The sequence below is a fragment of the Eretmochelys imbricata genome, chromosome 5, assembly GCF_965152235.1.
Source record: "Eretmochelys imbricata isolate rEreImb1 chromosome 5, rEreImb1.hap1, whole genome shotgun sequence".
Classification (NCBI taxonomy): Eukaryota; Metazoa; Chordata; order Testudines; family Cheloniidae; genus Eretmochelys; species Eretmochelys imbricata.
This window is the reverse complement of record NC_135576.1, coordinates 31686146-31713738: the sequence shown is the minus strand read 5'-3', so window position 1 is coordinate 31713738 and position 27593 is coordinate 31686146. Positions and strand designations below refer to the sequence as shown.

The 27593-nt window shown below is 41.4% G+C and overlaps 1 protein-coding gene across 1 annotated transcript in view; it reads left to right on the top strand.

Annotated features, from left to right (window-relative positions):
• The first annotated feature begins 7859 nt into the window (after positions 1-7859).
• The window catches only part of HCN1 (hyperpolarization activated cyclic nucleotide gated potassium channel 1), a 330402-nt gene continuing 310668 nt past the window's right edge, over positions 7860-27593 (top strand). Inside the window, exon 1 of the mRNA XM_077816267.1 lies at positions 7860-8230. Within this exon, the coding sequence (XP_077672393.1) occupies positions 7860-8230 (371 nt within the window). The remainder of the gene's footprint in view (positions 8231-27593) is intronic.

Here is a 27593-nt window from a genome sequence, read left to right as displayed (position 1 = left end):
CAGTGTTGATGATACTTCTCCAGCACCTTAAGAGGTCTCCTATATGTTGCCATGTTTCCAATAGGGTGGGGATCACAACAGCTTTATAAACTATAAGTCTGGTTTTAATTCTGATGTTGCAATCTTCAAACACCCTCTTTCTCAGATGACAAAATCTCGGCTAGCATAATTGAGCCAGTACTGGATTTCTCCATTGATGTCAGCTGTCTGTGAGGTGGCTTCCAAGATATGGGAAATGCACAATGTTCTCTAGAAGGTTATTGTGGATCTATATTGCTGGTGCTGGGAGTTGTACACCAGGAGCTTGCTGATAGAGGACCTTTGTCTTCTGGGTGTTGAGTGTCAGTTCCATTTTCTAGTATGCTTCAGTGAAGACTTTGATGATCACCCTAAGATCTGTTTCTGAGTGAGCACACACCACAGCACTGTCAGCATACTGCAGCATGATGACTAAAGTTGGAGACATTTTGGTTCTGGATTGAAAGCGGGCCAGGTTGAATAGCTTACCATCCATTCAACAGATTAGCTGCACTGCTGCTGGGCTCTTGTCAGTGATCAACTAGAGCATCACAGCAAGGAAGATGGAAAAGAGCATTAGGGCAATGGCACAGTGCTGCTTAACACCTGTCTTAACTTTAAAAAGAGCTGGAGTAGATTCATTACAAAGGATCACTGCTTGTATGTCATCATGAAGGAGACGAAGAATGGTGACAAATTTCAGTGGACAGCCATACTTCAGGAGGATTTTCCTTATCACTTCTCTGTTGATGCAGTCAGAAGCTTTTGTCAGGTCAATGACCGTCAGGTATAGTGGTCTATGTTGTTCTCTACATTTTTCCTGCAGCTGGCGAGCAGTAAAGATCATGTCAGTAGTGCCTCTAGATGGTCTAAACCCACACTGAAATTCAGGTAGAATGTCTTGGGCAAGAGGAAGAAGACAGTTCAGGAGAAATCTAGCGAGGACTTTTCCTGAAGTTGCTAGCAGAGAGACTCCTCTATAATGCCCACAGTCAGATTTATCTCCTTTCTTAAAGATCATCACAATCATAGCATCTCTAAATTCATCTGGAATTTTCTCATGGTTCCAGATTTTCAAAATAAGAGTGTAAGGTGAGTTTCTCTCCCCCTGCTTTTAGATCTCTGCAAGGACTCCATCAGCTCTAGATGCCTTGTTGTTCTTCATCTGCTTAATAGCTCTACATGCTTCTTCCAGGGTGAGAGGTATTTCAAGTTCATCTCTGTTGGGGTGTTGTGGAATGAAGGTGAAGGCACTGTCATCAACTGTAGAGTCCTGATTAAGGAGATCTTCAAAATGTTCCTTCCAGTATGTGCTGACGGCTTCTATTTGATTAACTCCTCTCTATTCAGCAATCTCAGGGGGGTTGGCCCCCTGCTGCGTGGGCCATAAATGGTTTTAACAGAATTAAAGAAGTCACACATATCATGAGTTTCAGTGAGGAGTTTAAGCTCATTAGTTGTCCAGCCACATCTTCTTCATGTCGTGAGTTCTTCTTTGAACCTCTGCCTTTGCTTGTTGATGAGCTGACTTCTTTTGCACAGAATTCATAACATTCTACCAGACAAAAAAGGCCTTGTTTGTGATCGATCAGGTTTTGTATCCCCCAATCATTTTAATCAGACCAATCCTGACGTTTCCTAGTAGAGGATCCTAGCATCTCTTCACAGACACTGAGGATACCAGATTTGAGGGCATCCCAGGTACTGCTGACACATTCCAGTTGTCTTTCTTTGGAATTTTTCAGTTTTTCACTAAGGTATTGGTGGAAGGTTTTTTCAGATCCTTGAGTTCCTCTATATTGATTTTATGTCTGCTTTGTTTCTGTTCCAGCCATTGTTTAGGGGCCACTCTGATGATCATGATTGAGTTGATTTGGCGATGATTGGTCCAGCAGTCATTGTTTCCAGTCATGACTTGACTAATGTGGACATATTTGCTATTCTGGGTCTGGACAATGACATAGTCAACCAGATGCCAGTACTGGGATCATGGATATTGCCATGATGTCTTATGTTTGTTTTGCTGGCAGAACAAGGTGTTGATGACAATGAGTTCATGTTCTGCACATTTGGTCAGGAGGAGGGTGCCATTTGAATTGATCTTTCCTATACCTTCATTGCCAATCATTCCATTCCATTGTTTCGAGTCCAGTCCAACTCTAGCATTAAAGTCACCAAGAAGAATAAGCCAATCTGTCATTGATATGCCAGAGAGGACTTGGTCAAGACTGGTGTAAAATTCTTCTTTGGCATTGTCGGCATTATGTGTCAGGGAATACACACTAATAACAGTAGCATATTGGTTCACTGGAGATTTAAATCGAAGAGTCATGTGGCGTTCATTGATTCCAATACAGAACTAATTAAATTGGTTGACAAGTTCAGTTTTGATGTCAAATCTAAATCCATGAGTTTGACATTCCATTACAGATTTTCCTTTCCAAAAGAAGGTATATCCACCTCCTTGTGCCTTAAGATGCCCCTTTCCTGCTCACCTGGTCTCACTCAGGGCAGCAATATCATATTGACTATGTTCTTGGGCCATAATTGCAGTACAATGCTTTGGGCGATCAGTATTAGGTTGGTACATGAGAGTCCTAACTTTCCAGGTCCCAAATTTGATTGAGTGACTTTGCTGATTTTGACTGCTACAGGGCGATTCCTCTGGATGCAGTCATTCAGATGGAAGGTGTGAGGCAGGCTATGTAGGGGGAACATTTTATAGTCTTCTCCCTTTATAGGGTAAGCAGAGTGGATCCTAAAAAGAATTGCTCAGTCACAGTTACAGCTGCCAAAAAAGCACTCCTGCCTCCTCCAAGTGCTTGATGACCATCTTATAACTGGTGCCTGCATGCCAGTTCATGACTAGAAGCTCCCAGACATCACGATCCTGCTCCTGTTGCCATTAGCTAGTCACTGAAGGACTTAAGGTATGTGCTGGTAGATAGTAGTTCCATGAAAGATGCCTGTGCGTGGATTCTTTTAATGTGAAGAAACCATTGCACACCAGTTTCCCCTCAGATTCTTGATGGGACAAGATCTTAATCCAATGGCAAGTAAACCAAGATGGTTGGGGATCTTGCTCCCCTACAGTCTATATCTGCCTTTACAGCTGTTGAGGATATTAGACTCAACATCTGCCTGATCTGCCATTAAAGGCCTTGTTTCCAAGAGTTTGGGGCTATGCAGGCTTATTATAATGGCAGCCTGAACTCGCCATGTCACAGCACCGTCAGAGGGCACATACGCCTTTTCAATAGGAACAACATTGCCATCTTCTGTCCCCACCATGCCAAGATGGTGCTGCTCCTTTATCTGTGACTGCTTACTCATCAGAGTTACCTCTGCTTATTTGGCAGCTAACCTTCAGAAGTCATTCCATGATCTGCCACCTGTGAACGTGCTGGGTAGTAGTACAGCTCTGCCTCAAGCCTAGGAGATACTGATGTTGCAAACACCATCAGATAGTTTTATTCTTTTTAAAGATTCGTTCTTGGGATTGAAGATAGGGTTAGTTTCTTACAACATCTAAAAATATGAATCATGTAGGCAGTAGTAATCATTTTCATGAGCCTCTGTAACGGGGTTCGTGCAGGGCCCTCCTGGCTGCTGCCCCCGCTGGGCTGAGACAGTCACACAGAGACCTTGGTGCAGTGCTCACCTGATGCTTTTATTTACAGGTTGTGTTCCCACCACCTTTCCACCATAGACATAGTCCCCTTCTTACAGTCCACCAGCAGAAGAAAGGGAGCAGGCTATCTCTCTCTCTCTCTCTCTCTCTCTCTCTCTCTCTCTGCTTCCCCTCACTGCCTTTCCTCTAATGCAGCTTACAGCCTGTCCAGCCTGTCCAGCTACTCCCCTAGCTTCCTTTCCCTGGGGCTTTTATCCAGCCCCAGCCTGATAAGGCAGCGGCTGTTCCAGCTTCCCCAGTCAGAGCCAGGTGATCTACCTCCCTTAATTGGAGCTACAGAGGGTTGGCTAAGCAGTTTTCTGCTTAGCACCCTGTCACAGCCTCCCATTCTAGTGGCTGTGGAGCTCATACTAATTAAGGATGGTAATGACATAGGGAGAGATTTCCTCTGCTGAACAAACTGACAATAGAATTTATTACAAATTAAATGGTGACAAACAAGAAGCAAAATGCCCCTGTTGTGTCCAACAGGTCTTCATTTCCCCTTTCTTCATCCTACTGTTCTGCGTAGACACAAATTCACATACAAAGAAAAATAGTAAAATTCATATGGACACAATATACACACAGGTCATATATATATTAATTACACATACCCACTCATGGGTTTTACTCAGCTGCATTCATACATGGCATCTAAACCCACAGACATGCAAGCATTATATATACATATATCCCCCCATATTAATACACACACGCAAAATAAAACTTTGATGCGAAGCAGGAAGTGTTGCTACACACACACACACACATACAACATGCCTGACACAAACCCACAAAAAGCAAAGCTTGAAAAGCTAAGGCACTTATCTATACATACCCTCTACTCCTTCCACAGGCACACACTTTAGCATTATCACAACTGCTGTTTACCCTGCCCCTGTTTACTCTTTTGTACACACCCCTTTACAACATTATATTTCCCCCTAAAATTAGCAACTGTGGTTGTCTGATATAACAGTTGGTCTTGTTGGGTGAGGGTAGTTTGGTAAAGGGTTGTTTTCAGAAAGACACTTAAAGTATGTGGTGAAAGGCAAATATCCTTATAGAGGCAAAGTCAGGTTTGCAACATGTGGTCTGACATATGGTAGGTGTGATAATGGTAAAGTGTGTGTTTGTGTCTGAAGAAGGACTTAGCTTTTCATTTCCTTGCTTTTGTGGATTTACATTAGGCATGGTGTGTGAGTAACGACCCTAACTGGTTCACAACACAGCTTTTGCATTAATTTCCTACGTTTTTAATAATTAATTGGAGGTGGGCATTGGAGCCTCTGGGGGAGCAGAAGTACATCAGAAGAATATTTTATCTAACTGCAGCTATGCATGGACCTTTCTCTGTTGCAGAATGAAGTCTGACAGAAAAGCCTAGCTCCTGACTGAGGAGGTTTAATGTGCAGCTGGTCCCCATCAACTAATCATCCAGTGCACACACTCCTCCCTCCTCCATCAGTCATGCTTGTGTGCTCAGCTCCTGTCAGTTAGTCTTAGATGTATCTCACCCCACACCTGATCATCAATAAACTCTGTGTGTGCCTTGCCCCCAATCAAGTTTGTGTGCACAGTGCATGAACCCTCAGTCATAACATGACTGGCTAAAAGCGCCCTTAAATCCAACATAAAAAACCTCTCATAATCTAATAGCTGTCCCTTGGACAAGATTCACACCAATCTAATTTACTTCTCTAGCAAGCTTTGAGTAACCAGACTTTAAGAGAAGATATAGGTCAGAAACAGAGAATAGGACGCTTGAGGAAAACTTTCACCCTGAAGCTGAATTCAGAGGCATTCTATTACAAACGTATAAACAAAACAACCCTACATGGAGAATTTAAATGGTCTGAAAAACTAAGCAAATATGATGTTTACACTGATTGGACTCTTTTTTTTTAAAGTAGAAGTACTTATGTTCCATTTTAAGCTATCACACATTTCCATTATATAGTCACACATACACAGTTATATCCATGTTAGATATTGACACAACTTTTACACTCTGTAGCAGAGGTTAGTAATTACTTCTCTGATATCACCCTTGGCCATTGCTTCAGCTGCCTTTCCATGGTTGGCAGTCTCTGTCCTGTGCTCACCAAACCAGAGTAAACTCCTTCCCTTTTAGTTTAAAGAGATGTCTAAAATTTTCATTCTTCAAGGCAGCATCTAAACCTTACACCTTTCACCCAGGGCGCACACAGAGTTATTTTACCAGCACTGGGCTTCTTCCAAAGCTTTTTGGTGGAGGGAGATCTGCAAACACCTCCTGCTCTCAGTCGCTAGCTCTCTTGCTTTCCCCTCCCAGCCGGCCTTGCTCTGCCTACAGTGCCCAGAGTTCCTCTGAACTACAAGCCCTAGACTCTTTCTATTCTGGGGAGAAAATACTAATAGGAATGTGCTGGCCCTCTGCCAACCCTTAAAGAGCTAGCATACCCTATTACCCATACAAAGAACCCACCTGTAGACATATACACACATACAGGTTTTACCTATTTGCATATCCCTACAGTTTCACATATGCAATAAAATGTGTAGTCATACAGACACATAGAATTTCACACAAAAATAGCACATTTATTCACAGAAACACATAATCATGCAGGCACACAATAATACACATTTTCAATATTATCCAGAGAAAAAGCCTTGCTCACAAATATACATTTAGTCTCACATATAAAAATGCACGCACACGCGCACACACACACACACAGAATATAGTCTCTCACACAAAACATACTGTCAGTCACAGCGCAACATACAATAACACATACACACTGTTATAATAAGAGACAGTTACATAAACACCTAATGAGAGATACATGTTTGTGAGATTTTGTGTCGCTGTTCGAGTTATTTTGTGAGTGAAAAAAATAAAAATGACTAAGAATCTCATGCACACAGCAGAACATAGATATGCAAAGACACAGGGACAGACTCTGATCTTATTTTCAGCAATGTAAAACCAGAGTAACTCCATTAATGTGAGTGGTGTTTCTTTGGAATGAAATTTGTAATTTAGATTAGAATATATCTCTTGCTATTTCTCACACACATAAAGTCACACAGAGGCCAGGTCAATAATGGTTTATTGACAAGTGTTGTCAAAGTTTACAGGAAACATAATCCTCAGGGATCTGTCAGGTAAGTACAATCTGCTCAGGACAGGGCTTCCCACTGTATCTGGGGTTTCATCTTCTGTGTCCATTTATCATTAATGTCCATTTCTGCTCTGGTGGTAGGTTGCTATAGGGTGCAACACCCTGCCCGCTGTCTCTTTCCTTTCCCCCAGGGGTTGGCATAGTTTTTTCCCTCTTTTTTTTTTTTTTTTTAACAAGAAAGTCTTTGATCATATGTGATCATTTTAATACCAGGCCTCCCACATATTTCAGACACAGGATTAAAAATCACCACTCTTTCTGAGTCTTTCTCTTGCCAAATTGTTTGCACAGGTGTGCACGTACACATGTACACAAGTGCAGTCTCTCTCTCTCTCTCCCACACACAGGCACAGAGTGACAACCCCAGACGAAAGGCACACCGTGGCCCTACACCGTGACCGCAGAAACAGGCTCATGGGCAACACAGGCGCAGGGGCACGCGCCGGTGCTTTCGGTGCACACACAGAGAGCTCTGCTGCCTACACCAGGCGCAACACAACCTGCTTTTGAGTCTGTGGCTCCCAGTCGCGTGGACACAGGCAATCCCACACACCTGCTTCCAGAGGGACGCACGTGCAGTTAAAGATAGACACACGGAGCGAGGCGCGCACACACAGTCTCTCTCTCGCCCTCCCCTGTCTCCCACACACGCCCTTCCGCTCCCTCCTCCCCCTTCCCAGCTCCCGAGCCCCTCAAGGACTCCGGGGCGCTCAATGTCAGGCGCAGGGAAGCGGGCGGCCGGGCAGAGCGCGGTGCGGCGTTGCCGCCAGCAGAGGGCAGGCGAAGGGAGCGGTGCGGGCGCCGCGGCTTCCCTCCCTCTGTCCCCGGCGTGTCAGTGCCGGCTGGGCTCGCAATGCCAGGAGCAGCAGAGGGGCTGAGCTGCTGAAGGGCACCGGCGGCGGCTGCAGGGAGGAAGGCGGCCGGCCCGCTGGCTGCGCTGCCCCGGACTCCCAGTGCCGCAGGAGCCCGGGCCAGGCTGGAGAGCGTCCCCCCGCAGCATGGAGGCGGGCAAGCCGAGCTCCTCGCCCGGCAGCCGGGACGATGGCAGCGGCAGCGCCAACGCCTTGCAGGCGAAGCCGGCGGAGAAGGCGCTGGGCAGCCCGGGCGGCGGGAAGGAGCACGGCAACTCGGTATGCTTCAAAGTGGACGGCGGCAGCGGCGGCGGCGAGGAGCCCGGGGTGGGCTTGGAGGAGGCCGAGGGCTCCGGGCGGCAGTACGGCTTCATGCAGCGCCAGTTCACTTCCATGCTGCAGCCCGGGGTCAACAAATTCTCCCTCCGCATGTTCGGCAGCCAGAAGGCGGTGGAGAAGGAGCAGGAAAGGGTTAAAACTGCGGGGTTCTGGATCATACACCCCTACAGCGACTTCAGGTGAGTGCCCCCCCACGCTCCCCCCCCCCCAGGGGAGAGCTGCCCCGGGGCGAGGGCCGGCGGCGGCTCACAGGTGCCTTCTGCACGCAGGGACCCCCACCCCTCCGCTTCAGCGTGGCTGCTCCCCCCTGAAAAAGAAAGGGACCCCCACCCCTCCAGGCAGCGCGCTGGACAAACTTTGGCAAATAAAGTGCAGCCAGTCGTGCAGAGCGCCGCCGTTTGTAGCTTTGCGCCCCCGGGCACGCTGCCAGCCCCCCATTGTGTGCACGCTGCAGCGTGTCTCATGGCCGTGCGCTGGGGATTGTCTCTGGGCGGAAAGGCGTTCGGGGGCGGTGGGAAGGAGCTGCCTGCGGGCAGGCGGCGTGGTCCCGTGTGTGGAGTGTGACTCTGGGTGCGTGCCCACCACGCGCACGCCTCGGGGCATCTCTTGTCTTCTTCAGACGCCTTATGAACCCAGTGCCATGGCCAGCAACGAAAGCCCCACCAGGCTGTGCAAGGGCAGGACCTGAAACCCAGCGCTGGGTTCCGAGTCCGGGAGGGGGTTTCGGGGGGGGGGGGGGGAAGAGAGTGCTTCCAGCAAACGCCCGGCGACCTTGGCTACGAGTCTGTGATTCAAACTTTGGGGGTGAGGGGGGTTGTCTCTTCCGGTCCCAAATCTATGTAATGCAGCTTCACGGGGAGAAGGAGGAAACAGGCAAGGCAGAGAGGAAAAGCTCAAGACGAGAGTTGGTCCGAAAACAGCCAAGCTGGAGGGTACTTTTTGCCAGTCGCTTCATTGTGTGAAGGTTGCAAACGCTTGAGACAGACATCCCTTGTCCTGTTATTTTAGAGCGAGAACTCGCTGTTCCAGCTTTGCAATTTGATGCTGAACGCACGGCGTGAGCTCTTCAGAAATATTTAAAGGTTATATAGTCATGTGACTAAAATGCATGGACTTGAACTAGGTGGACTGAGGGGGAATGGAGGTTTTCTTAATGATTTTTTTTTTGTTTTTTTGCACAGAAAGAGGTTTGTTCCTATTTAATTTACCTGGAGCTTGAAAGTCATCTAGCGAGCGCTCCCACCTTGAGCTATAACGTTGTGTACTAGGGAGAAGGAAAACACGTAGAATTTCTACCCGGTCCCTAAGTGGGAGCTAGCCGTGGTGCTGAATGATATGGTTTCTGAAAATCTCGGGCCAATGCTAAGTATAACCTTGGAATCTCTGCCCTTGTGTTTCCTGGAATATGAAGTATGTCAATGTCCATGTATACCGCAGAAAATATAATTGTGCCGTTCTTAGTCCTTTAAATGCCGAAGAAAGGGCACAAAAGATGCTGAAGAAGCAGGCAATGTTAAGAATCGATGACCGTTTCATTTTAATCCATTAATAGTTGGTTTGGAAGCATTTCCAAATTCATGAGGTCTGTCAGGTAATATAAAGCTAGAAAGGTTCCGTAGTATCCTCACAGTAGGGGAAAATGACCTTGCCCAAATCAGAAAAAGCTTATTTTGTTTCACATAGTGCTACATTGTTGTACTATGCCAGGAATATATTGGAGCTCATGCTTCAAAGGAACTCAGAAATCACTTATTTATTTCTATTTTTTCAAATACTATACAAAATTTGCTTATTATTTAAGTATATTATGTACTTTAACTGCACACATATTTTTCCAGAAATAAAATAAAATAAAATTAGAGTGCAATGACTTTTTATAGTTAAAACAGTAAATGCAGTATTCAATTAGAATGTTAATGTCAACATATTTTGATTGGCTATAAAACATAAAAATACACAATTAACATAAAATATATTTCCAAAAGGTACAACAATAAACATTTAGGGAGAACTGTATTTATATTAAAAATCAATTCTCGTGAAGAATTAGTAGTTTTACTACATAGTAAGAATTGGTTGGCTGCCTTTGTAAAATTTATTAATCACAATTATAGTAGTACTTTCTGAAATAATAAATGTGCTTAAAAGGGTTGATAGTGTAAGTAAGCAATTCATCAATCTCTTCATATACATAGAATAGTGAGTGAATGTCATAGAAAGGGATACACCTGTTTAAATCAAATAGTTGCACTGTTCTGTTAAAGAAAGAAGTAGGTTAAATAGTACATTTTTCAAAAGAAGTGAGAGATTCTTATTAAATCCTTGGTTCCAAAAGGACTATTTGCAGTGTGATGTATCATTCAATGGGATGTACTCGAACCTTGCATTCAAGCCCAAGTAAAGGTCAGCACAGCTATGAGAGGAGCAGAGCAGTCACTAAATTGTGACTCTCAGAGTCACGCTTCAATCCCTGCTTTCTCCTTGTTCCCTGGGGGAAGTAAATTGTATTAGCTCTTTTCTTGGAATAATTTTTTCCCCCTTTCCATGCTAGCTCAGCTGCACTGGCAGGTGGATGGGGAGAGGAGAGCGGGGAGTCAAGCTCCACCTATTCCCCACTTGTCCACCCACACCCTTCCTGCCTAGGAAGGGAATGTAGCAGCCTACGCAGGGTCTGGTGATGTGCATATCATGCACAGGCAATTAAGGAGGTTCATTATGCCCCCTTGTTTCCCTGCATGGGTGGGCAGCCAGGCTCACAGTTCAAACTAGAGTGAGTAATGGTGGCACAGTCTTGAATTTTGGACAAATGTAGAACATGAGTAACTTTACTCATGTGAGTATTTCCATTAAAATCAAGAGGACTACTCCTGTGATTAAAGTTATTCAGGAGTACGTAGTTGCAGAATTGGACTCTTAAATGATATATACAGTAAAATAATATTTTATGTGATATTAGTTTATGAATGAAATAGATTTCTGCCTTACAAGTGAAACATTTTATGCTGATAGTCTCAGATGAAGTAGATCAGTACTTCTCAAGCTATCTGATGTGGGGGACCGGCATTTTTTTTCCCCAACGTGCGCGCAGACCGGCAGCTGATGGCTTGCGGACCGGCAGCAGTCCGCGGACCACCACTTTGAGCAGCACTGAAGTAGATAACACTTATACTGAAGGAATTCTAACACACAATAAGGACTGAATCTTTTCAATTTTTTTTCCAATGAGAGCAGATAGTGCTTCACCCATGGCAGTACTGGGTCTGGTATGTGCTTGAACTAGTTGTATTTTGCAAATAAATAAAACAAATAAATAAATAAATGGGGTGAGTGGGAGATAAATGTACTTTATTATGTCAAAAATTACATGTAATCATTCATACAGATTAGTTCCACAGCTTCTTTTTTTAAGTCCTAGTGGTGGTTTTAAGGCCAGGTTGATACATAGTTTTTGTACCCGTATGATTGCTTCAGTTAGAGGTGTGATTTTTATTGGAATAGGTATACTGGTGCAACTGACTTAGTGTGAATGCAGTTATACATGTAAAAAAGGGACCATATACAGGTATAGCTTATTTCCCTTCCTAAACAGAAAATAGATATACCAATATATAGACCTTCATACCAATATAACTGCATCTCCATTAGGATGGTTGCACCACTTTAACTCTACAACTCTTGTGTATAGACAAGGCCTAAGGGTATCTTGGACCCATAATTGCACTATGAATGCCTGTTATACTAGCATTTTAATATGGTATATAAAATCATTTTCTTTCATTCTTCTCCTACTTTAAGTGCCTCTTCACATTTGCATTTCACTATCAAGATAATATTATAAAAAGTAAATATTTGACAGCATCAGACTGGAAAGACACTGAGTAATATAGCTCCTAAAATAGTAAAATTATTATTAACTAATTCCATCACCAATACAAAAGGCATAGATGCTTTTTAAATGTCTCTGTAGAAAAGAAAGTTGGGCATCAAATGTAAATTATAAAAACATAAGAATATTGTGTTAACTATGTCAAATGTGGGCAATTTCTGACATGGATTCTTGTATGTTTGTGTTGTTTTCCCCTGCTGCTGAAAATTTTCAGTGCATGAAATTTACTTGAAACATTCTTTTTTGCTTTAGATCAAATATTGATAAAATTCCCCTTAAAATACACTGTGGGCTTTTGTGTAAGATTACCTACTGTACAATATTTTGTTGTGTGGATGTCATGGCTTTTAAATTCCTTCATTCCCTTCCCTGACCTTTTTTTTTTTTTTTAATGGTATGAACAGTAGTGTGGAAAGCTCATTGCATGATCTGTAAAAACTCAGTAATTTGATTCAGTTGCTAAAATTGTTGCTGTGTTTAGCACCATGTTTTCTGGAAGCATTAGCTTGTCTGTGCTGCATAGAAGACTGTGTTCTCTATCATATGTGTATGCTTTTGGGGAAAGAAGTTCCATAAGTATTACGTAGTTTCCCTGTAAAGGGATCATTTGTTTCCAGTAGTCTCTTGCAAGAGAACAACTCCATCTTCTGGGGTTTAATGTCTAATTAGCAAACCATTATGTAAGCTCTGTACTAAATACATGTCAGAAACTCTGTAGAATGCCTCCATTTATCTCTTCACAATCTAGCAGTGATTACTGAATCTGTAACCCTGGATAAGATTTCCTTTTGACTGTGATAAACACACTGTTGTAACTCATACAGTTGTTTTTGTTACGGGGTATAAAATGCTGAGTGTCTCCTGTGGGATGTAGAGTGTGCTCAGATCCATTGAAATCAATGGGCTTGCTCACATGTGTAAGGACTACCCATGTAAAAGAGAGTTGCAGTATTGGGCCCTTAATCTATCAAGCATGCTGTGAAATATATCACAAATAAAGAGATATTTGAGTTACTCTGAATGAATCACTTGTTTTTGTATATGTTTTACTCATTTGATCACATGCTGATTAATGTATTTAATGGTTAACCTTGAAGTAGTGTGACTTATTCATTATCCACTTCCTCTATTAGGGATATTTTATATGTCTGATTTTCAATCGGGTGCTTGCCCCCTAATTACTCAATCCTGCAACACTTAGACACATCAGTAGTCCTATTAGCTTCATTGGGACTGCTCATTTGTGTTAGGGTCTCAGGGTCAAGCCCTATGAAATCTTTCTTTTATACATGACAGACTCACAGATCAGCTCACATCTTCATAGAATCTATGCAGTTGTGCATATATTCTATAATATCAGCCAGTATACAGTACATACAAAAGTGAATTAGGAAACAAAAGAGAAAACCTTAAGATTTAGAAGGGTGGATATTTTGCTTTACAAAAATGCCATTCAACTCTTGACAGTTTTAATTGTCAGAATCCCTGTGCTGAAATCTTCTATGTTAGGAGTGCAAATCCTCCTCCTTTTATAATACCTGAAAAAGAAAAAAAAATGAAGACAGTTCTAAAAGTTCAGCAGAAAACTTCAGGGTTTAGTGACTGGAAATGGAGTGTGCCGGATTCAAAGCTTAAATGCAACTAATATTATACAATGGTGGTATTTATTTATATTGCATCTACCCGGATCCACAAAAGTGCCCTAATCCCAGTTTGGGCTCCACTGCGATCCACAGAACTCCTGCCAAACCCTGTAGGCACTCACACTTACTTGATGCCTAAGTTTTCAGAGTAAAAATGTCCTAGGTACCTCTATGTTTCTGACTCTGAGCATGTGCATTGTTGCCTCCCTCTAGGCATTTGGATGCCTATCACCCTCCTAAGTCCTAGAACAATTCACAAACCCAGGGAAGATAAGTATTCAGCCACTTAAATCGTGTATGGGGCCTGATCCTGTATGCATGCTCATCGGCTGCCTATTGGATTGGATCCCATTTAAATCTGGCCATGGAAGGTGGTGGTGCTACTCACTTGGTTATATGTTTTAGCCCAATAGTTAGAGCACTCACAGGGGATGTGGGCAACACAGGTTCAATTTCCCCCTCTCAACACTAGTACAGCCATTCTTATGAACAAAACTTTTACAGAACATGAACTCTTCCTTTTGTGTGCATGAAAATGGAGAAATATAGGATAGTTTGAGTATAAAAAATTTCATTGACTTTTGGCCTTTTGCTTACTATATTCCCACAACTTTTGAATTTTTCACTGAGCGCATACTACATTAGCAAACAGCTGACATGACAAAATTGCAGCCTTAACTCAGTTCACTGAAGCATTTCATCAATATCAGGGAATACTTCCTGGCAATAAGGTCTACTAAGCTTTGAAATAGTTTCCCAGCTGAAGTAGCAGATGTTCCATCATTTCAGACATTTCAGAGTAGACTGGACAAAGTAATAGGAAGTGTAATGTAGGGTCTAAAACTTTGTCTTCATGGAGGAGGGATGGACTAGATGACACAATAGGTGTTTTCCATCTCTGATTTCTATATTTTAATTTGTATAATGTCTCACTGATGGCAGTCACTATATGACTTGTTTGTTTAATGCTCAATTATCCAACTTGACTAACTAAAGTTAGTCATCAATATTTATTTTAGATATCTAAATACCAGTTACAAATATTTTTGTTAACATTTAGGTGCATCTATAGTATCCCAAGTGGATGGGGGACATGGTTTCTTGCCCTCAGTCCTCTCACCATTATCAAGCAGAGCTGATCAGATATGCAAGTGAAAACATGCTTCCCTTTCTAAGGTTACTGCAGCAGGCCCACATCCTCTGTACACCCTAATACTCTGGGAAGGACTGTGCCTTCATTTATTTAAAGAAATCATTTCATTTTACTGATATGTTAGCCTTATGGTGAAGATAGTGTAGAATTAAAGTGCATGGTCTCAGCCTAAGCGCATTTCCAGTATTTCACTAGAGTGGTGTTGTACTCTCGTGTAATAATACATCCATTACGTTGCAGCTCAGAATTAAAATATGCAATTTTCTATAGCATCTTTTCTCTCTTCTTTTTACAGGCAGGTCAGTATTTCTAATTTACAAACAAATTCTAAGAAAGTTAATTTAGATGCAGCAATATATCTAGTCACAGTGGGAAAAAGAACTCAATACACTTAGCAAAAAAAAAAAATCCAAACTCTCATTTTTTCAATCTACTTTCAGTTTAACTTAGAATTTTCCCATAAATTCTGTAGCACCCAAGGAAAGTGCACATCAGTTCTTGTTCTTCATAAGAAATGTTCATCTTTTAGTATTCAGCCAGTCTCTGCACATTCTAAACAAATATATGTCTGTGTACTGTGTTCACTTGTGCCTCTAGAACATGGTGCTTCTTGGGCATTTTTGAGTCTTTACAATGTTATGAATGATGATTAATTGTATCATGGTAATTTTTCACCTTTGCTTCCTGTACTATTTGCTGATTTGTTTGGACTACAATGATATAAAGTTCTTGATTTTATTTTCTTTTGAAACTTACATGTTGTGAGATCAGCATGATATTTGGAGTTGGACCAGAAGATACAGGTTACATTGTTCTGATGAGCCGCCAATCACTGTATTTTGCAACCTTTTTGTTGGCCAATTATACTAGGCAGCATTGGCATCCACTTCAGTAGAGCTCTATCCTTGTTTGTCATTTTATAAAGGTATTTCTGGAGTGACCCAGTTGGAGGAATTTGAAGCTAGTGTATTGGTTGGTGAATGCATGACATAGTGGTTAGACTGCAGAACTGAGAACCAAAGTTGTTGGGTTTATTCCCAGCTTCACCCATAACTTACTTTGGCAAACTAAAATGACCTCTAAATTTTGAATGTCTCTGTTTTGAGTGTCCAGTGTGAGACAGCTAGGTGTCTCAAGACGCTCAGAAATAATACCTACTTACCTAAGAGGAATATTGAATATTGTGAGGCTTAATTAATGTTTGTAAAGTTATTTTCAGAGTCTCAGATGGAAGGCATGATATAAATCCAAAGCATTATTTTTATGAGAAAAATATAAATGTACAAACAATAGTGAAAATTCACTTAGTTTTCTGAAGTATGAATTTCTCAAGCAATGTCCTGTCTTCTTGTGCTTTCACCCGTAAGTGCAAGAGCCCTACCTTTCTATCAACATGACATTTTTAAGAGAAGAAACTCTTAACCTAGTTTGCACCATTTAATTTTTAACCTTACAGTACAGTGCTTGTTAATTGCTTGAAAGGCCTTTAGCCATCTATTTCCTTGGTTCTTTCCCAGAGGCTTGATTTAATTTTAAAAATTAGAGTATTCAGTTCTAATTATTGGTGGGCTCATTCTAGACGTATAGCAAGGTATGTTAATAACCAAAAACTGTATCAGCTGGAGTCAACGTCAGTGATACTTCAAGGACACTGTCATTTAGCTTTCAAAAAAATTGTATGTTGGTAGTCAGGATCCAGAAATTCAAGCAAGTTGCATGATATTTTGAAATGGACCCTTTCCCCCCCTAGACTCCTAATATTTCTGCTTTTGTTCATGGTGCAACTTAGGACAAAGCCAGAATAGACCTGTTTTGGGAAAACATTTATTTCATTTCCACAGAAATACTTTCCATCAGTCTGCAGAATAAAATAACTTAGGCCAAATTCTGGTCTCAGTTACACTGGTGAAATTCCCTCAGTGGAGGTTGTAACTGTGTAACTGAAAGCAGAATTTGGCCCTTATTGGCCCTTCCACTGTACGTTATATAGAAATCTTATCCAATGAAGTATGTTTTTCAGTAAATTGTTGATTGATATCCTAAAAGATTTCAACACACTGCTGTGTCATATCAACATATTTTCCAAATATTAAAAAAAATCACAAATAAATATATTAAAATAGGTACTTGTTATGCCATGTAGCTTGTTTTGTCTTGAATAGGTAAATGCTGAAATAAGACAGATTCTTTCGAATATGGGACTAGAAATGGTCAAAGCAGTAAAAGAGTTTAATTATAAACAATAGTCACCGGGTCTCCATGGGTCACAACTGAGAATACCAAATTCAGGACAAACTGCTGAGAAATAGGGCAGATATACCCCAAAACTGGAAGTTATTCTCCCATGAGATACACCAAACCAGCAACAAAAGTAAACTTCTGTTTCACCACACTGGTGAAGTCAGACAGCAGTTTTCTTAAGCATTCCAGTTCTTATATCACCAACAAAAACACTAGACTTAGAGATGAGTGGTTCTTTAAAACCAATTTAATCAAATAAAGGGTTCTTCTGATCCCAAAGGACCAGCAACACACTCAAGTCAATTTCCAATTTAGATCTTACCCAAAAATCACGCTGTTGCCAATTCTTTAGTATCTCACATCTAAAGGTTTATTTATAAAAAGAAAGAAAGAAAGAAAGTAAGAAGAGTGAGAGTTAAAATTGGTTATAGGAGTCAAATACATATAATAATTGAAAAGTTCTTGGATCAGGCTTGTAGCAGTGATGGAATAAACTGCTGGCTTAAGTTAAGTCTCTGGTTGCTTCCAAATCATTGGAAGGTCCTCGATTCCTTGGCTAGAATGCGCCCTTTAGTATAAATCCATTGTCCAGAGTTTGAGCAGGAAAGAGGCAAAATGGAGATGTTTCCAGTGCCTTTTATAGCTTCTCCCATGTGGAGGGAAACCCATTGTTCTCACTGTGGAAAACTACAGCAACAAGATGGTGTTTGGAGTCGCAAGGGCAAGTCATGTGTCCATGCCTGATGCCGCTTAGTCATAGTAGAAACCATTACCTATACTTCAAATAGCGTGTTCACAGGAAAGTCCATTCAGGGTAGGTGGGCGCCTTCCATTGTGAGTTAAATGTTCTTTTGATGGGCCGCTCAATTTGAATAGTTCCTCCAAAAGGTTCTGGCTAATTACCTTGTGGGCATTACCCCAGGAGCAAACATTTAGAAATACAGGTATAGAGCCAATACTCATAACTTCAAATACAAAAATGATACGTGTATACAAATCACATAATTATATTCAGCAAAGCATAACCTTTCCATAGACACCTTCCTTGACCTTTGTACAAGATTTGTTGCAATTATATAACAGTGGTAGCAACAATGATCTACATGGTTATAGTTTATCGATAACGTCACAACAATTATAAAGTTAAGTTTGATAGTGTTTGGAATGAATCTGTTTTTTGCAATTTTCTCCCTTTATCTATCAAAAGAGGAAAAATGAAAAGCAAGCATTGCAAATATCCTTTAACAACATGATACTAAATACCATGGACCAATTTCTGCTTTCAATTACACATGTACAACCTTACTGAAGACAAACCAATTTAAATAAAAATGTGGCTTGTTGCCTTTTGAGTGTTTTGTCTTTTTTTAGTACAACTTTAGGCTCCAATCCTGCCAAAATGTATTCATATGCTTAATTTAAAGCATGTGAATAGTCCCACAAGAGTTAAGCATGCCTGTGTTTGCAGGACTGGGGCCTGAATCTCAAATCATGTACATAATATACTGATGACTTGCAAATTTGCTTCTATCACCATACTAAAGAGTTTGTCAATCTTCGAGTTCTGACACTATCTCTGGATTTCAGTGGCTTTTTGATGACACTCTCCCTCCTCCCAAACCAATTAAAATCCACAAAAGAGCCTCTCTATGCTTGTATGACTGGCTGATTTCAATGGAAATCAGGAGCCTAAATACTTTTGTATATTGGGACTGTAGACAAGTGACCTAAAGAAAGTTAGAGTAGTCAGAGCTGTGGGCAATATGAGGAGATTTTGCAGTAATAAACATAAAATCCTGCACCAAGGAGAAACAAAATTTCAGTACCTGGGAAGATAATGGAACAATAATTAAGCAATCAATTTCCAAACACCTAGACGATAATAAAGTGATGAGTAACAGTGAGCATGGATTTGTCAAGAACAAATCATGTCAAACCGACCTAATAGCTTTCTTTGACAGGGTAACAAGCTTTGTGGATAGGGGGAAAGTGGTAGGTGTGGTATATCTTGACTTTAGTAAGACTTTTGATACTGTCTCGCATGACCTTTTCATAAACAAACTAGGGAAATACAACTTAAATGGAGCTACTATAAGATGGGTACATAGCTGATTGGAAAACCATTCCCAGAGAGTAGTTATCAGTGGTTCACAGTCAAGCTGGAAGGGCATATCAAGGGGGGCCCTGCAGGGATCAGTTCTGGGTACTGTTCTGTTCAATATCTTCATCAACGGTGTAGATAATGGCACTTATTCACTTATAAAGTTTGCGGATGATACCTAGTGGGGAGGAGTTGCAAGTGCTTTGGAGGACAGGATTAAAATTTAAAATGATCTGGACAAACTGGAGAAATGGTCTGAAGTAAACAGGATGAAATTCAATACAAATGCAAAGTACTCCACTTAGGAAGGAACAATCAGTTCCATATATACACAATGGGAAATGCCTGCCTAGGAAGGAGTACTGCAGAAAGGGATCTGGGCGTCATAGTGGATCACAATCTAAAAATGAGTCAGCAGTTTATACTGTTGCAAAAAAAAAAGAAAAGAAAAAGAAGCAAACATCATTCTGGGATGTATTAGCTGGAGTGTTGTAAACAAGACATGAGAAGTAATTCTTCTGCTGTACTCCGCGCTGATTTGGCCTCAACTGGAATATTGTGTCCAGTTCTGGGCACCATATTTCAGGAAAGATGTGGACATATAGGAGAAAGTCCAGAGAAGAGCAACAAACATTATTAAAAGGTCGAGAAAACATGACCTATGAGGGAAGATTGAAAAAAATGGGCTTGTTTAGTATGGAGAAGAGAAGACTGAGAGGGAACATGGTAACAGTTTTCAAGTACTGTGACAGGGTCGGGTCAGAGGGCTACAGGAGAGTGATAGAAGGCAGATATATTAAGGTTAAGCAGATCCCTTTTCCCTGGGTAAGGTAACGGGCAGTTCCAGAACAATCAGGAACTTGCTGGAACCAATTAAGGCAGACAGGCTAATTAGGATACCTGGAGCCAATCAAGAAGCTGCTAGAATCAATTAAGGCTGGCTAATCAGGGCACCTGGTTTAAAAAGGACTTCACTTTAGTCAGTGAGGGGCGTGCAAGGAGCTGAGAGTGGGAGGGCATGCTGCTGGAGGACTGAGGAGTACAAATGCTATCTGGCATCAGAAGGAAGGTCCTGTGGTGAGGATACAGAAGGTGTTGAGAGGAGGCCATGGGGAAGTAACCCAGGGAGTTGTAGCTGTCACACAGGTGTTACACGAAATACTGTAGACAGCTGTGATCCACAGGGCCCTGGACTGGAACCTGGAGTAGAGGGTGGGCCCGGGATCCCCCCAACTCCTTATTGGATACAGGAGGAGTTGACCTGGACTGTGGGTCCCACCAGAGGGGAAGGTCCCTGGTCTGTTCCCCGACCCACTGGGTGGACCAGCGGAGACTGTGGGGATTGTTCTCCTTCCTTTTCCCCATGCTGACCAGTGATGAGGTTAGCTGAGTGAATGGCATGTTTGAGCCACTAGCAAAAGTGGCCAAACGGAGGGCTGCCGTGAATCTCTGAGGCAAGCAAATCCGCCAATAAGTGCAGGACCCACCAAGACAGAGGAGGAGCTTTGTCACAGTACATAAAAGGTTGTTACAAGGAGGAGGGAGAAAAATTATTCTCCTGAACCTCTGAGGATAGGACAAGAAGCATGGGCTTAAATTGTGGCAAGGGCGGTTTAGGTTGGACATTAGGCAAAACTTCCTAACTGTCAGGGTGGTTAAGCACTGGAATAAATTTCACAGGGAGGTTGTGAAATCTCCATCATTGGAGGTTTTTAAGAGCAGGCTAGACAATACTAGAAAATACTTAGTGCAGGGGATTGGACTAGATGAACTCTCAAGGTCCCTTCCAGTCCGGTGAGTCTATGATTCTGTGAAAATGGGGGGAACCCCAGAGTGTCAGTCATCCTCCTCGTCATCTTCATGGTCCTAATTGTGACCAGTGGGTGTCACCTGGGGTGTTCCAAAGCACACAGGATGAGATACAGCTTTTATAATGGTACACTGATGCCCACTGGGGTCCATACATCTTTATGAAGGTTTCAACCCCTTTTTCCTTATCTACACTTCCACACTCAACTAAATTTAGGGTGCCCCACTTTTTATAGGCTAACTTGTTAGTTCCCCTTACATTTATTAACATTTACTTTATTCAACCACCATAAAGACATGGTTAGCATATTATAATACCCTATGTCTGCAAAAATCCCCCAAATACTCTTAACTGGCTTTAACTGGTACATTACAGAACATAGCTCCTAAATACCAGCAGTATAAAACACTTAATGCAGCATTCTGTCTCATGACATCTTGTGATATAAGATCATTGCTCTCTTGTGACAGCTTACAATCATTCTAGGGTCACTTATTGGGTAGTTGCTTTTGTCAAATCTTTCCTTAGGCCTGGGGTCTCATTTGGCTAAGCTAAATACCTTAAAAAGCTGAGGCCTGTAGACTCTATGTTACAACATTAATTAATACTTATATTTATGATATAGAGGTGACATATACCTGATAACTTTGTAGCCAAGGATAAAATATATTGTCTAACTGGATGTTTTAGTTAATAGTGGGTTTCAGCATAAATCCCTGCCTGTCTGTTTGAATTGTTCATAACTGACAGTCTATATACTATATGGATTAAAGCAAATTAACATTTCTTCTCTTAAAAACTTAAACCTATCTTTCTTAAGGAACATTAACATCTGACTAAAAATGTTTTCCCAAATCTCTCAAATAAAATCTCTTCTGCTGAAAGAAAGATCCATGTTCATTATATTTAGTCAACTGAATTTAAAGTGAACCTGGCTGAAAAGTGAAAATAGACTTTAACTCGTGTTTTTTCAACCTAGTACATTAAGAGAAGTTTCCTTCTAGTTTGTCAAAACAATAATAGTTTTAACTGTTAGAAATAATTTTACTTTTACTTTTCATGATTATATTTTCAGATCATAAGTCTGTGATTGAAACTTCTATGAGTGCTAATTCTAGCAGCTTATCAGTGGTTACGGCTATAGGCAACTTTACTTGCAGGAAAACACTTTTCTTTGTCGCTCTTAACCCATACTTTGGGTTGATGATGTGAAGAGCAAGTACCGGTGCTGGGCAAAGTCACTTAAGAGTAGGAAATACTTTGTCTGAACTCTCAAAGATCAGAAAGAATTTCTGTACTATGACACTTCAAAGTGGATAGTGGAGAATAAAACATTCAACCAAAATATAAATCTTGCTGGTGAAATAGATTGTTAAATAATTCTCTTTATATTATATTGGGTTTTGATTTTATATATTGATAAATATTTATAGGTGGAGCATGTAGTTAATGTTGAGCAAGTTTTCATTCTTGAGGATTCTTTTCAGATACTTAGAACTCTATCAATCTTCTGCCTCTCACCCTGAAAACTGGCATATTTCTTCTCAGCTGTAAAGTGATTTCTTTTTCATTTTGGGGAGGAAAACACGGTTGTGTAATTACACTTTTTTGTGTGGTTTCAGAGTAACAGCCGTGTTAGTCTGTATTCGCAAAAAGAAAAGGAGTACTTGTGTGTGACATTTTTTTGACACACATTTTTGTGTGACATTATTTTGAATAGTTCAGTTGTGTGAATGGGACAAGAGAGAAACAAAGTTTGTCAAGGACATAGCATGTAGGTCAGAAATGTGCCTTTCAGGGTTCAGGTAACATCAGTTTTCATGTAGCCAAATTACAATGGTTTTAAAATGCATTTTGTGCATACACGCTTGTTATAACTAGTGATCTGCCAACTTTCTATGTGAACTGTTAATGCACACATATACAAGTTAAATGCAAATTTCCTTTTTATAAATGGATCTGGATGTTCTACTGTAAAGATACATACATTTATTTTAAAAAAGTAAATTCATTTCCATTAATGACATGGAATGTGACTTGTGGCAATGCTGATGACAAAGATATGTGTTGGAAAGAGGCAGAGCTCTGAAGGAGTTCTGCCTTGCTGTATTGGCTATTGTGAATATGCATATGAAATGAGGCAATAGCTCTAGCCTCATTGGTTGAACACATTTTTCAGGATAGAGCACTTTACTGCTTTCTAGCAAATAGTTGCACACTTATTAAAAACAGCCAGGAAAATTCCATTATTATTTGGTATTGAAGTAGTCTGCAAAGGACCTATTGAGGAATGGAGCTTCACTGCACTGAGCTCTGCACAGACACATGAAACACTGTTCCTGACCTGAAGAACTTAGTTACTGAGCTTCAGGCTGGTGGACCATGTGGGTTTTGTGCTGATCTACCTGTGTAGAGCTCAGTGAAGCTTCATAGATTCATAGATACTAAGGTCAGAAGTGACCATTATGATCATCTAGTCCGACCTCCTGCACAATGCAGGCCACAGAATCTCACCTACCCACTCATGCGAAAAACCTTCTCTGAAGCAAAATGGAACAACAAGGGACTGTAATGAACAGCACGAGCCTAAGGAGAAGGAGCAAGGGTAGTACTAATATGTTTACATGGTTAAACAGGCAAAAAAAAGGCACATATTGATGCAACACCCTCATTTGGAAAGCCTTACATTATAAATATTCAGGCCCCAAGGACCTTAATCTTAAAATTAGGGGAGATATTTCCATTGTATACTTCTGAGATATTGCACCTGCTAAATCCGAACACAAGTCTTGCATCCACAATATTCTGCTACTGTATGGAATTCAGAGCAGTCTGATTGTAGGAAAACCACAGTTTGCTGTGTAGCCTCAAGTCACACCAACCCTTTTCCAGTTGAGAGATGCATACTGGAGTTGTGAGCCCACTGACAATTTATGTTAGATCAGCCTGGAAGTGCCTTAAAGAAGAAATCATAGATTGAAAATAAATATCATCAAGGACATTGTGCCTTGCTGAAGCGCTCATTATTCCCCATGCTTCAAGACAGTGGAATACTGAAGGGAAAAACAAACCTGAGTAACTTTTTCCCCAAATATGTATGGAATAAGCAGGGTCTCTGCAACAACTAAAATAAGTGACAGTTGAAATGATTTTAAAATAAAATTCAGTTTCCCCCAGGCTAGTTGAATAGGTAGAGAACAAAATGCTACATAGAGCTCATATACTGCTTTGCAGTGCAAAGCTCTGTACAAACATTAAGTAATGCTAATTAATTCTTAATCACTATTGGGTAGGCATGCATTTTAAACTGACTCTTCATCTTAACTAGGATGTCCTGTGGCAATAAATAAACCAACAAAGCTTCAGTAGATTCCAGAGGTATCAAAAGCACTATATCATCAGTGAATGTAGAGTAGCGTGACTGTAAGTAAAGAGGTTTAGCAATCTGTAATGGAAGAGATGTAATTAAAAGCAAAATTCATATATTAAAATAAAACAGAAAACACTTTAGTAACAACTATGACTCACCTGGTTTTATATTTTTTCTATTTAAAATAACTCCTTTCATAACTGAAAAGTCATACAATTTATTTTGTGACTTTCTTATGAAAATTTGACTATGAAATATTAGAACTCCCACTGATTTAGAAGTCAGGCTATTTAGTTTCTCGGTTGATAAATGCATGTAAAATTTAAAAATTGGGATCATTCCTCACAGTGCACATGAATTGAAAATTATGGTTCAAAGGAAGGGAGTTACTGTTATCACCATTCCAGTCTGCACTCTTCAGGCTCTTCCGGTCTCCTTGCCCAGCCAGTCCTAGTCTCCCCCTCTGAGCTTCATGTCTAAGGGATTGTCTTCACTACTGTGCTACAGTAGCACCAATGCAGAGCGTCGGTGAAGACGTGCTACGTTTGCGGGAGAGTACTCTCCCATCGACGTAATTACTCCACCTCAACGAGAGGCAGAAGCTATATCGGCAGAGAGTGATTCCCACCAACATAGCACGGTATAAACACGGATTTAAGACAATACTCCACTAGGGGGGTGGTTTTTCAACTCCTGAGTGACATAGGTTACATCAACTTAACCGGTAGACAAGCCATGAGCCCCAATCTCTTCCACCACCACAGGCTCCTTGTCGCCAGTCTCCTTGCTCAGCTAGTCCTAGTCCTCCTAGCCCTGCAATCTAATGTTTTTCTTTTTCTCTCCCCTTCTCCCACCCACCATTGTCTCCCCTTTCCCTTCCCCGTGCATCTTGTCCAGTCTGTCTACGCCACCCTTATTCCTTCCACCTCCACAGTTTATTTTATTCCCTATGTGGTTTTATACCATGCTCATCACCATAGTGTCTGGTCAACATCCAGTAGTGCTTTAGGCAATGAAACTAACATCTGTTATATGTTTGGCTGCTTGTCTCGCTGTCCAGCTAGTCCCAGTTCTTCCCTTGCACCCTGACTTTTTGATACGTCTGTTTCCCTTCTCCCAACAATGGTTCCTACTCCCAGTCTCCTTGTTCAGCTGGTCTGTTTCTCCTCCTCCCCCAGCTGCTGGGCCAATCTCAGTCCCTCCCCACTCATTTCCCTCCCTGACTCCCAGTCAGTTGTCTGCAGTCTATAAGTACTTAGCCAGGGAAAACAAATTTTATAACTGAAGAAGTCCATCTGGCAGAGAAAGGTATGACATGATCCAGCAAGTGGAAGTTGAAGCTAGACAAATTCAGCCTGTAAATAAGGTGTACATTTTTGACTGAGGGTAATTACCCATAAGAAAGTATAACATGTCCAAACTGTCTTCATTCCATACAACCTGCTTCAGAAAAATCCTCCATATTTTTTGGCCAAGAACAATCTCAAACCAATATCTATTGACACAGTGCACCCAAGAGGATCTGAGCACCATCACTGCCAGGAAGCGTTGGAGATTGATCGGTCATGTGCTTTGGATGGAAACTGATTCCATCACCAGAGTAGCAATAAGATGGACACCTGAAGGCAAGTGAAAACGAGGCTGCCCGAAAACAACATGGCGAAGAGCTGTGGAAGCCGAGCTGAAAAGCCTGGGGCACAGCTGGGGAACCATTGAAAGACTTGCCAGAAACAGACAGCAGTGGAGGAGCTTCGTCACTACCGTAAGCGCCAGAGGCATAAGAGGGACATGATGATGATGATGAATTAACCATTGGAACAATTTACCAAGGGTCACAGTGGATTCTTCATCACTGACCATTTTAAAATCAAGATTGGACGCTTTTCTAAAAGATCTGCTCTAGGAATTATTTTGGAGAAGCTCCATGGCCTGTGCTATACAGGAGGTCAGACTAGATGATAACAGTGGTCCCTTTTGGCCTTAGAATCTATGACCCTAGATGCAGGGGGCAGGTCCACCCAGCCCATCTGTCCTGAGAGAAAGATACACAATACAGTACAAATAGAAGGATAACTAGAGAATTTTCTAAAGGAAAAATGAATTCTTTCAAAATGAGATTGTCATAAATATAAAGGGAAGGGTAAACCCCTTTGAAATCCTTCCTGGCCAGGGGAAAGCTCCTCTCACCTGTAAAGGGTTAAGAAGCTAAAGGTAACCTCGCTGGCACCTGACCAAAATGACCAATGAGGAGACAAGATACTTTCAAAAGCTGGGAGGAGGGAGAGAAACAAAGGGTCTGTGTGTCTGTCTATATGCTGGTTTCTGCTGGGGATAGACCAGGAATGGAGTCTTAGAACTTTTAGTAAGTAATCTAGCTAGGTATGTGTTAGATTATGATTTCTTTAAATGGCTGAGAAAAGAATTGTGCTGAATAGAATAACTATTTCTGTCTGTGTATCTTTTTTGTAACTTAAGGTTTTGCCTAGAGGGGTTCTCTATGTTTTTGAATCTAATTACCCTGTAAGATATCTACCATCCTGATTTTACAGGGGGGATTTCTTTATTTCTATTTACTTCTATTTTCTATTAAAAGTCTTCTTGTAAGAAAACTGAATGTTTTTTCATTGTTCTCAGATCCAAGGGTTTGGGTCTGTGGTCACCTATGCAAATTGGTGAGGCTTTTTATCCAACATTTCCCAGGAAAGGGGGGGTGCAAGTGTTGGGAGGATTGTTCATTGTTCTTAAGATCCAAGGGTCTGGGTCTGTAGTCACCTAGGCAAATTGGTGAGGCTTTTTACCAAACCTTGTCCAGAAAGTGGGGTGCAAGGTTTTGGGAAGTATTTGGGGGGGAAAGACGCGTCCAAACAGCTCTTCCCCAGTAACCAGTATTAGTTTGGTGGTGGTAGCGGCCAATCCAAGGACAACGGGTGGAATATTTTGTACCTTGGGGAAGTTTTGACCTAAGCTGGTAAAGATAAGCTTAGGAGGTTTTTCATGCAGGTCCCCACATCTGTACCCTAGAGTTCAGAGTGGGGGAGGAACCTTGACAGAGATATTAAGAAAATTGATGACTAACTAATCAGATAACATTATATTTTGTTTCAGAGTAGCAGCCGTGTTAGTCTGTATTCACAAAAAGAAAAGGAGTACTTGTGGCACCTTAGAGACTAACCAATTTATTTGAGCATAAGCTTTCGTGAGCTACAGCTCACTTCATCGGATGCATTCAGTGGAAAATACAGTGGGGAGATTTATATACACAGAGAACATGAAACAGTGGGTGTTATTATACACACTGTAAGGAGAGTGATCACTTAAGATGAGCTATTACCAGCAGG